At 33.9% G+C, this 12265-nt stretch overlaps 1 protein-coding gene across 1 annotated transcript; it reads right to left on the bottom strand.

Annotated features, from left to right (window-relative positions):
• Positions 1-5537: 5537 nt before the first annotated feature.
• LOC111296428 (putative glutamate carboxypeptidase AMP1) lies at positions 5538-12059 on the bottom strand. Its single transcript, XM_022890727.2, has 10 exons — positions 10910-12059; positions 9443-9685; positions 8742-8894; positions 8581-8649; positions 7749-7836; positions 7544-7627; positions 7340-7428; positions 6482-6595; positions 6256-6390; positions 5538-5911 (listed from the first exon to the last, which is right to left on the bottom strand). The coding sequence occupies exons 1-10, from the start codon at positions 11858-11860 to the stop codon at positions 5729-5731; spliced, it is 2109 nt and encodes a 702-aa protein (XP_022746462.1). The 5' UTR covers positions 11861-12059; the 3' UTR covers positions 5538-5728.
• Positions 12060-12265: the final 206 nt, after the last annotated feature.

Here is a 12265-nt window from a genome sequence, read left to right on the forward strand (position 1 = left end):
AACAAAAAGCACAAAAAAGTTACAATAAGGTATCTTGTTCAAAAACAACATTCATATCAATTCCTAGAAATGTTGTTAGACTTGGTGCTCCTTAATTTTTATCTCTCAGCTTGGCTTTCTTGTGTACTTTTATCTCATTTGGAAGAGTTAGAGTGTCATCAAGTGCTCTTAAAGTTTGTTTTTTTCTCTTGATGCCTAACAACTCATTTATTAAATTTTGTATTAAAACCATTAAAGTATTACTAAACAATGCATCAAAATCATATCTAGTAACACATATAAATAAGTTACCTCGACCAAAATAAAATTTTCATCTTCATCTTCATTTCTAGTAACACCATCTAAATGGTCATCAATCTTTTTATTCAGAAAACCATCTACAACTTTTATTAATGTTGATGCATGCTTAGCATTTTTTAGACAGAGATTAACATCTGACCTTTTAGTCTAGACTGTTTGATAAAACATAATTCATTAGCATATATACATAAATCCTAACGATCTAATAGCAAAACAACAAAATTACACAATAAAGGAACCTTACATTTAATATTTGCATTCCTATCTTTTTATTAACATATATGCCCATTCTTTGCATGATTTTCCTATGCCTGTTTCCAAGTGGTACAAGTTTTTTCATAATTTTATATTTTCCTTTTTGATAGGTAACTTTGGACGTATTATAGCCTTTGTTACTGTATTGGTTGCTATAGTCTGTCTTGATAGTTTGCCTACTATAGTTTATATGGATGTTGTAGGAACTATAGTCTGTGTGGGTGATGTGACTGTCGGTCTAGTCATTATAGGTGGCTTGGCTACTACCGTGATCACTCTAAGTAATGTGGCTGCTACTCTGGTCATTGTGGGTGGCTTGGCTGCTGCTGTGGTCATTCTGGGTGGTATGGCTACTGCTTTAGTCACTCTAGGTGGTGTCACTTTAGGTGGTGTGACTGTTACTACAGACACTGTGGGTGGAGTGACCATTTTGGGCACTTTGGGTGGTGTGGCTGCTGTTCTGGCATGGTCTTCCGATCTTGTAAGTTTATAAGGCATAGATGTATTCATGTTTTTAGCTTGTCCTACCCGGTAATGCATAAAAAAAACATAGCATTAGGTTTTAACCAATTTGTAAATTAAACTTCAGATTGTAACTTACATTTTTTTATGGTCATTTCCTTTAACTGTGACCAAACTTGAACCATATTCGACACCTTAACTTCCTTACTTTCTTTGATAACTTTGTCTCATTTAAACTTTCACCCTCTTTTATGTTTTTTTTTTTTTTATCTACCAAACATCTTTTTAGGAAGTGGTGGGTCTATGTTTCTATCTAGGTGGTAGGCTAGAACTTGTCTCTAGGAATAGGTGGTAGCACACAACTATAGCATTTCTCATACATTTCTTTCTTAAATACATGTGTAACAGATTTTTTAATTTTTTAATTTTTAAAAATTATGACACATATGGCATGAGGACATGGTATCCTAGTCAAATTCCATGACTTGTATGTGCATTTCTTCCCTCTCGTGTCTACCATAAAACTATCCTTATGACATTTAACCTCATATCTATCACTACCATTCTATACAACATGACAAAAAGCATTAAGTTCCTTATGCTCTTTTATTTTCTCACAAATTTTAGGACAGAGCAACTTAGTCCACTTAGCACATCTAGTTATATCGTCAACAATTCTTTACATCACATAATGCCTAATTTCCTCAAACATTGACATGATAGACATATGCTTAGCATAAATAATCCTAGCATTAAATGTTTCAGTTAAATTGTTATCCACAACATCAGACAAACATTTAGTACTAAAAAATACTTTTGACCAATACTTAGGACTTCTTTTTAAGATATCAATTAATGCTGTAGCTTTCAATACTCCAAGTTCTTTTACTTTTGTTTTGAAGTAAACCTCTATTGTAGCTTTACTGCACATCCAGAATTGTTTGTAAAGGTCACTACCTTTATGCATTTTCTTCCAATTGGTAAACCAGTGTCTTGCACAGAATCTGTGTTTAATTTTAGGAATAACAAAACTTATGGCATCACATAAACCTTACAATAATAAATGAAAAAAGTTAATTAAACATTCAAAAGTAACAAACCCTAAACTTTCAAAATATAAAATTGTATAATTATCAGACACACCTTTTGTATGTCCCTCATGATAGTGAATCTATTACCATCCTCTATTTGAAGACTATCTTTCAAGTTATCTAGAAACTATCCCTAAGTATGCTTATTCTCTACCTCCACAAGTGCCCAAATAATAAGATACATTTGATTATCGTCATCTCTACCAAAGGGAACCAAAAGTTCAGCTTAAAGGTCCTTTCAAAAAACATCTATCTGCATAAAGCAAAAGCCTACAGTATTTCTGAAACCTTTTCTCAAGTACACTAAAATAAACATATAACCTCGAAACCTTGGTCTATGTTTTGTTGTAGTCCTTTCAATCACTAAATCTACGTGTCCATTTAGATCTACATTTATCAGAGTAATAACATAATCAAACAACCTTAAAAACTCATACTAATATCTGCCAATAATTTTTTCTTGAGCTTTCATCCTAGTACTTCTACAAACTCTTATTGTGACATTAGCGTTTATCTCCTATTTGGTGAACCTTTTCATCTTAACCAACTTCAAGTCAAGAATAATCTTAACCTTGACAAGAAAATGATAGGCTAACACTTTATAATCTACCATTGAGTTTTTGAAGGTAATAGTAAACTAATGCTCATGTCTCAGTGTCTTCACCTTAAACAACCCATCTTAGTTATCTATTGCAGCATAAATAAGGAATGGATAGTCTTCATGTTTACAAGCAGCCTTAACCCTATATTTCTCATTCCTAAGGTATATATAATCAAACCTTTTTGCAATTGCAAGTTTGGTCAATACATCCTTGAATTGCCTTGGACCATTAAAAATTATGCCAATCTCAAACCTAGGAACTAGATCTAAAGGGTTAAAGTATTTCTTTCTACTTTTCTTATATACAACCTCTCCATTTTCACAACTCTCATAACTATCTATATCTAAAGAGTCATATAATCTATATCATCATCTTGATTTGTTCTATCCCCACTATTTTCACCTACCTCTTTTTGCTTTACTTCTTTTTTGCTTCTCTTGATCTCTTGCAAAAGACCCTCAAAATATACTTTTAGTGGGATTTAATTACTCTTTACTACTCTACTTTTCCCTTTTTCTCTTAACTTAGTGCAAGATGTTCTAATATTCTATATTTTCTCATCATCAATACCCGAGCCTTACTCATATTCTTCAAAAGGTTCTTTCTCATTATCTAAATATTGACTCTTATCTGCACTCTCATGTGAACCTTCAAGTGTACCTATATCTAACACAGTCACATATACAAATGCATCTCCTAAATTACTATCACTGTCAGCGCACCTACCTACATTATTATCATCTACCCTATTAATGTTTGTAACCCTTTTGTAAATTAATGTCCCCATTAGTTCCATATTCCATATTACATGTATCCTTTTCATTGTTCTTCCTAACCTCTTCATTATGCTCCTAACTTGACAATAATGGTACATCATCTACAAACTTAGGTATATTAAACCCATGTTCTACATATACATATATCTCTCTCATTGCCCTTATATGACTATCATTATACCAAATAATGTATTATCATAGTATAATATTAATCCATCTTTAACACTAGACCGTGGTGGCAAGTAATAAAACATAGTAGAGCACCATACCTAACCTTTTTAACCATGTTGCACAATATAATGAATGAAATCACTTCAAGATCTACATACTATAAATCTACATGCCCACCCACATAGCTTATTTTTTTATTTGCTACAAATTTCTCACTCAAATGCATGTGTAAAGAAAGCATCATAAAAGCCATTAGTTTAGCTGAATCAAAAGTAACAAAAATAAAATAAACAAAACCTTTAACAATATAAAGAATACAATAATGTAGACAGACTGAGACCATATTGCAAAATCCAAACACACAATCTAACATGCATGTAAAGATTGACCAAAAAGAAATGTTGTGCCCAAATAAAAAGATATACAAAAGTGAAGTGCTATGCCCACATAAACTCTTATTAAATAAAAAAGCATTTGAAATAAAAAAAAAAAGTCACCATTTTTGTAAACCCTAAACTTTTTGTAAACCGAAATAAAAAAACCCTAAACTTGAGAATAAAAAAATCAACATACCTTAAAAATTTTTGTAAACCCCAATCGATTTTTACTTTGCTCCACAAAATCGAATCCAAATACTTTACAAATTTCCTTGTGCCAGTCGATGCCCATGACATGTCTTATTCCAACAAAGAAACCCAATCTTTCAATCAAATAATGTAATCGAATCTAACTTAAAACTTTTCAGTTTAACGTTTTTTCTTTCACTTTTTTTTTTATTATCAAAAAAACGATTCAGATTTTGGGTATGGACAAAAGAACGATCTGGGTTGTTGAATTTGAGTTTTTTTTTTATAATTTAAAGCTTTTGATTTTTTTTACTGGTTTATGGTTGTTTTATTTGGGTTTAAGGTTAAATATTTTCTGGCCACATAAGCATGCTTATATGTTATTTTATGTTCACATGATAAATTTTTATTGGTTAAAATAACCAAGTCAGCATCAAGACTAATAGAGCTAACTCTTAAACCAAATTAATACAAAATTTATAGTTTAAATGCCTATTTAACAATTTTTTAGTTTAGGCACTAAATCCAATAAATTGTAATAATTTAGAGGCCATTTAAGATATTATCCCCTTTTTTTCATTAGTAAAAGAATATTGACACGTGAAGATAGTCATCAAGGATTCCTTTTCTTATAAGCGTTTGTTTTTCGAGTGGAAGTTATAGGTTCTACCCCTGCCTCATGTTTTTTGATCCACATATTAAATTAAATTAAATTATTTTTTTAATTCAAGGAAAACATGAGTATAAATCGTTTCCAAAATTAAATAAATAAATTTTGTCAGGTTAATTTGATTAATTTTTTTATTTTTAAAAATAATAAATGAATCGATTGAATTAATTATTTTTTAAATATTATAAATATAATTTTATAATTTTATTTGTATTTTTAAAAATAAAAAATTATATTAATAAAAAATTAATAAATTAGTTTTATTTAAGGAAAATTTTTATAAAATTATTATTTAAAATTGATGGCAAAATAATGGTTAAAAATTTTTAGTTTTTCCATTAAACCTACTGATTTTTTTTGTTTATTTTGAGTTACTTGAAAGTAAGTTAAGCGATTTTTTTTTTTTTAAAGCAATCAATTAAATTAATTCTTGATTTTTAAAATCCAACCAACTAATTACTTACCTCTATGGCAGCTAAAGATAAGAACAGTAAAAATTCTAAGTATCCAAATTTAATTATAAACTTGTTAAATACCAAACTTTAAAGACTATATAAATTGAACTAATCTTCGAATTTACATTAAATTGAATTTGATTGCTGAGAAAAGAGTTATAAAATTTTCTCTTGGCTTCAGATTCCATAGAAAATAAATTAAAATGAAAACTTTCTATATTCATAATGTAAAGGAATTTCTATTGGTTCCGAGTAAAGCCATTGATAGGCTACCCAGTTAGTTTGAACAAGAAATAGAAGACAAGCTAAAATGCTCATTTATGCACAAGTTTATGCCTCCCTGTCTTTCTCTTTCATGTCGGAGAGTTGAGGGATAAGTTTCAGGTGAGTTCTCCTTTCAGTGCAGCAGCAGCTCTTTGAATGGCTCTAGCAACTCTCCATATCTCATGCTGAATTGCTGCCTGCCCATCCCTTTGGCTCATTCTCATTGATTCAGAAATGGCATCTGATATTCCAGGGAAGAAAACCAAATTGCTCTCCTGGTTGCTGCAAGGTCCATAAATCTACAAGGAAAAATGATGCAAGATGAGTTATACAAATGCCATTCATGAGCTTTACACTAGTTTATTCACAATCAAACCATTTTCATTTTTAACTTTTTATGCACCCATTTTACAAAAACAGAAACAATCCGCTCCTCCCTCTTAACTCGAAAGATAGAATGTTTTGGAGGCGATGAAAATGTGAATTAGAATCTTTGAGCCATATGAATAAGCAGTAGACAAACTTGCAACAGAAAGCTAGAGCTCTCACAGACTTTAATGAAAAGCATATGTCATAGAAGCAAACTAATTATTGTTTCGGTATGTTAAACTCTGTCCTAATAGCAATTTTCATAAACACTTACAAGATGCTTGAACCACTCCCTTCCTTTAATTCCATCCATATCTAAGAAGCCTCTTTCAGCAAGCATCAGCCTATCGTTCAATGCTCGCATCTTCAAAGCTAAACGATCATCAGTAAATTCTTGCTCCATCAGTGTCTGCATTCCAGAGTGGAAGATGCCACAGCTAGTTGATAAGAAAATGACAACTTTTTATATCATTAGTCCAATAAACTTTCTTGCCTTTTACCTTTGCTTCATCATTAGCTCGTTTAGCAGCAGATTGAAGTTCTTTAATGGATGTGACTAGCGGAGTCAGAGATACGCTATCATCCAAAAAACTGCTCAAGTTATTTTTATGCTCCTACATCAGCCAGTCAGAAAATAGTTTCAGTATCTAGCTTACTAAACGTATGGCCAAACCTTTAAATCAGACAAAGTTACTATCAGCAAATGATGATGCAATATAAAAAATTATTGCTTCTTCTACTTCAGTAGCCCTCTTTCCTGTTTTCATTCCTTCCTAAATAGACCAGGAGCTAGCATTGAAGAAAATGGTTAGGGCTCATTTCATTAGACTTGGTGGCTGTCATTTAAATTGCCAGACACCAGACCTGATTTTTTGTCTAATCACATCTGAACAAACTCAATCTTCTGGATTTTTCCCCATGCGTTCATAGACTCATTAGACTAATTCTATGATGTGAGGTGTGAGCATGGTCTTTCCGTGAGAAACAGGTAGGGAAGGAAAAGGGGAGAGGATGTCATTAACTCAGTAATCAAATCACAATAACCAATCTTGAAGAAAGCATATATTCTTTGCGTCCAATGTTTCCAAATGCAGATGGTTGGATCAATATTTTTTTAACAAGGTACTTCAAGGAACTAGATTAAAGTCACCAGGGTCCAATTATTTTAAGTTGGTTTTAAACGAATGACTAACATCTCAACTCAACAGACCAGAAAGTTTTAACTACATTATCTTAACCAGGGTGCCTCTAACAATCAACAGCCCACCAACTTTGTACGAGAAAAGTAACAATAGAAATGAGAGAGAGGGAACACTCAGTGGTATGCACAAACATAACATGAGAGAATAGCTATGCACCTGCAACTGTTCTGCATAGGAGAGGTAATTGAGAGGTAGAACTGGATCATCAGCAAGGTGAAGACCTAGAAGACCCCACACTCCAGCCACTAAAATGTAGAACAAAAAAGCAGTGTTATCTTCACAAGTTGATAGTTTTAGGTTTCATTATTAAGTCAGAGTTCCAAATTTAAGGCGGGATGTGTTGGAGGAAAAGAAACTAACTAGCTACATGACGCCAAAAGAATGGATCTGCATGGTTTATCATCCAGTTGAAGTCATCATTAGCAGTATGATATACAGGAAAATCTGTATAAAGAAAAAAATTCAAACATTACAAATTGTAGCAGTAAAGATTCAAGAACTGCTAGAGATGCATCATGTTCAAACTTTAGACCAAAAGACTGTTAATATAGGGATAAGGATGTACCTCTTCCATAGTATATATCGACAGAAGGAACCCCAGCATGTTGCAAGAAGGGTGCAAAATCAGAATCTACTCCACTGAGTCTTTCAATCTGCCAAATAGCCATGACAATCTCAATTAAACTGCTAAGACAGCTCCTTTAATTTTATATAAGAGGACTCATAAATGAAGTGCAATCACATTGAAAAAGTGCTTGGTTTCAAGGGAATAGATAGCAGCATTTTCCTTTTCAGTAGGTAATTTTTATGTCATTCTAAATTTACAAAGGGGCAAACTTAAGGACTCCTTATCATAAAGTAAAAAGGAACCAGCTGAAATAGGCATCGAGTTTTTCCTATAATCAATTATTTCTCAAGCATTCACCTAGATCACATCACAGTAACAAAGTTTCTCAGGTAAATTGTCTGGTAGAGTTGCCTGTCATATTGCATCTAACAATGAAAACCATCATCATTCAATTGGCCAAGCATAATTACATGCCAGTTGGCCTTTTCCGTTGATGCATAAAGCTTGCTTTTTCAATGATCATCATTCAATGAAAACCATGTCTAGAACTGAAGGCAGCCTAACATTCGTTCCCCACACCCCCTTATGAATTAAACCAACTGAACCTAAAACATGAAAATAAAGGAAGCTTGCCACATGTTACATGATAAGCTCCGAGCAAGTTTGGCAGCATAAACATGCAATCCCAAGAAAGATACATAATCAACAATTAAACTTGTGTCAATGGTAAAGGACAATCTATACGTATGGATTCAATGTATATATACTATACTTAAAAGCTAAATAAATGAATTCAACATTTTGAAAGATAAAGATTGTGAGGCCCTACATTGCTGATGCCATTCATGGTTATCCACTTGTCATATATCGTAGCAACCTCAGAATCAGGATCCTTGACCTGAAATTAGTTTGAATATTATTGGAACATAATAAACCAAATCATAAAAATAACATGTAATTCACTCTTTTTTGCCTCTCTCTTCTGTCTACCTTCTTTGTGACCTCAAAAATAAGATTATCTAGCTGAGGAGTTGCCCTAGCAAAGAATCCAGGCCCTTGCACTGCACAATCTACATTAAGGTACGCCACAGCTTTAGCACCTAGATTCACAAGGTTCAGCTCAACCCACTCTGTGGAACCAATCTAAAAACAAAGCCAACAGATAAAAATAACTTTAGAGAATTAATGGACAAAATTAATATAAAACAACAAGCTTATATTAAGTTGATGATTATCAAAACCATGTTAATGTATGTTGCAAAAAGCCTACTAAAGATTAAACTTAAAAGCTTGGTCCTATAGAGGAACCTAGGCTCAATATAGCACCAGAATACTATATACATCACATTTACATTCAATCAAATGATTTTCCCTGATGTATCAATGTCATCAGAAACCAGATGATTTGGAAGATGGATTATCATTCTATACAGCGGCGGTGGATTAAGTGGGGCTAAATGGCTGCCATATGTTCATTTAATAATTAATTTACTTATTAATTTTCATAAACATACCCTAATGGGACACAAGTTAATCCTCTAACCCAGCTTGTGGAGTTTAAAATCTTCACTGCCAGTATATAGGATAATATTCCTTTGGAAGATTCAGTATTTAATGCCCCAACAGCCAATTCACTCAACATGCATCGCACTTTACAAACCAGTGTTAAATAAAGATAGAACATTACCTACCATCCCAAACTCTTCAGCATCCCAACTGCATAAAATAATTGTTCTTCGAGGGTTCCAACCCTTTCGCATCAAGAGGGCATATCTTCGAGCAATATCAAGAAGTGTTGCAGTCCCACTGTTGGGGTCAACAGCTCCATACGTCCATGCATCTCTATGATTCCCCATAAGCACATAGCGATCTGGCTCTTCCAACCCTCGTATGACAGCGAATACATTATGAATCGTTGCCAACTTTTTCTCCCCCTAGAAGAATAGATCAAAATGTAAGAATCAAGAAAGATATAGATTAAATTCTGCCTTCCATAAAAAATTAGCTAAATAACATGCATAACCAGAGTTGATTTCAGTTATAGCCAGAAATAAAATAAGTAAAAACATCTCTCATACGCATGGATGTCCTATCATGCAATATTAATTCTTAGGTATAAACTAATGACCTTTTCTGCCTTCTAACAAAAACAGACCAGAAAGAAAAGTAACCTTAACCCCAACAACTTCAGATGTGCAGTTAAGAAAAGCATATAATAAAGCTAGGTTGCAAATACCATACAATTTGCTAGGGAACTACTAGCTAAAAACATAAAAGTTTATTTAATTAATGATTATGCTACATTAATGGGATCCATACAAACATTGCATAGGAATACCAGTTATAGTTGAACAGTGCATTTTCTCAGGCCAAAGAAGAATGAACCAGCTGCAGTAGTGGAAAGTCCACAGTGAGGGTTCAAAAAGGTAGTTTGAAATCACCCCAAGTATTTTCTTTCTCCTCGCAAACTGGTAGAAACAAATCACAATCCCATAATGCTCAAGCAAAGTTGATTAAGTGTTCAAATTAAGCTTAATGATGACAACTTGAGCTGATTGATTTTGATTCATTGCATAAAACATATAATAACTTTATTTTCCGCCAAATTTTACTATTTTCCTTGGCAAAAGAAAAAGATACAAAATCCCCCAGACAAGAAAACATGCAAGTAGTGGTGGACACTTATACACCCTGTAAAGACAAGCCAAACTCCGGCCCAACCTATGTACACTTCCTTCACTTACCAAATATGCACAGATGACTGAATATTAAATAAAAGTCATGAATTACAGGGTTATTCACTTGGCAGTGATTTGAAACTTTTCTAAATTAGATCATTCCACTTCTTAAAAGAGCACCAATAACCCCCTAATTTACCTAACTAGCTTTTTTGCCTAAAAATTGCAGCTCAACAGATAAACCAATCCAGCAAAAGAAACTCTGTTTTCAGTCAAATTTTTAACATCGAAATCAATCCAAATTCAATTCACGATCTTGAAATACCCAATTTGACCAACTTTTAACAAAAACATCAACCAAAGTCAACCACTTTCCCATTGTAGAGAGCATATCCAGAAGTAAAATAAGCACAAACATGCAGTAACAACAAATAAAGCATATATAATTAGCATCAACAATCTACCAGCCATCCAACCAACCTGGTAAGTAAGATTCAACAGAACTTGATCCGGTCCAACCCCGGACAACTTAGAACGACCGGAATTCCTCCATTCTTGAGGGGCCAAAGGACCCCGAAGAGACTCTAAAATAAGCTGAGCACTCTCAAAAGACAAGGGCAAAGATGGAATTCCAGGAAACCTGTCCAAAACCTTATTGTCCTCTAACTCCAACCTCTCCCCATCTTCAACCCCAGCCCATCCAGGACTTAAAGGGTCCCCAACTCCCTTCATAACTGTCCCTCTTTCAACTCCAAACCCAAAACTACCCCTTGAAACATCCCCTTCAGCATACATTAGTACCCCCAAAGCACCTTTTTTTTCAGCTATTTCCACGATGGCCCCTCTACTCAAACTACCACCTTTTTTAACTATAACTATGCAACCACTAACGTTAACTCCCATCACTCCCAGCACACTGTAATCATCTTCGCTCCCATAATTCACAAAAACTACTTTACCCTGCGCCGTTCCTGACGGAGAATATGCATGGTAAGGTTGTACCAAGCCTAAAGATGAATAATTAGAAATACCCATTTCGTTTAAAGGCAAGTCTAACACGGTGCCGTTATAGAAATGCATTGAAACTGAAGCATGAATAGGGTAAGACAAAAGGGCTTTAAACGGCAGTGTATGCGTTTCCAATCCAAGGTTTTCAAAGTGGGATTTAACGTAGTGGATCGTTTCAAAGGAAGGTTTTGTGCCGGCGAGATGAGGATGGGAAGTGAGGGACCGCAGGTAGGAGGAGATGGTGTAGTTGGAGGCAGAAGAAAGGAATATTTGCTGGAAAAGAAGGGCATTTTTGGGATTTCTTGGTGGGTAATGGACAGTGTAGAAACCTAGAATGCATAGGATTGTCAGGAAGAGAAAAGTACAAAGTGGTGATGGTTTTGAAGTGAAGCTGTTGTTTGATTTAGTAAGATTTTGAGACATTTTCTTCTCGTTCTGTTTCTTTTTCTTTTTTGTTTTCCCTTCGGGCTTTGAAGACGGTTTTAATAAGATGGTTTTTGAGTTTTTATAGAAGGCCTGGCTGCCTGGAAGAGGTCTTTGTTTAGAGAGAGAGAGAGAGAGAGAGAAGCTTCACGATCAGGCTGCTGCTGTTACAATTTACAAAACTATAAAAGTGCCGGACATTCTACTATATTAATGTTTTTTTTTTTGTACATGTATTTTATAATAAGGTGAGTTGTAAAATGAAAGTGAGATGTATTTTTGTAACGTGTGGTGTGATATGACGGTGAAGGCAGCTTCATTTCATGCATGAAATGAAACTGAACTGATCTGGAGTTTGGTCTGGTTTCATTTTCAAGGCAGGGAAAGAGCGTGAGGGGACCACAT

Source organism: Durio zibethinus, chromosome 12 (genome assembly GCF_047325235.1).
Source record: "Durio zibethinus cultivar Kanyao isolate XHJ-2024 chromosome 12, ASM4732523v1, whole genome shotgun sequence".
Classification (NCBI taxonomy): domain Eukaryota; kingdom Viridiplantae; phylum Streptophyta; class Magnoliopsida; order Malvales; family Malvaceae; genus Durio; species Durio zibethinus.

Coding starts and splice junctions, on each gene's coding strand:
- LOC111296428 (XM_022890727.2), bottom strand. CDS start 11,860: ATGTCTCAAAATCTTACTAAATCAAACAACAGCTTCACTTCAAAACCA. Junction 7,429..7,543: donor CTTTTGGCGTCATGTAGCTA/GTTAGTTTCTTT, acceptor TCTACATTTTAG/TGGCTGGAGTGTGGGGTCTT. Junction 6,596..7,339: donor CCTATGCAGAACAGTTGCAG/GTGCATAGCTAT, acceptor TGGCTGATGTAG/GAGCATAAAAATAACTTGAG.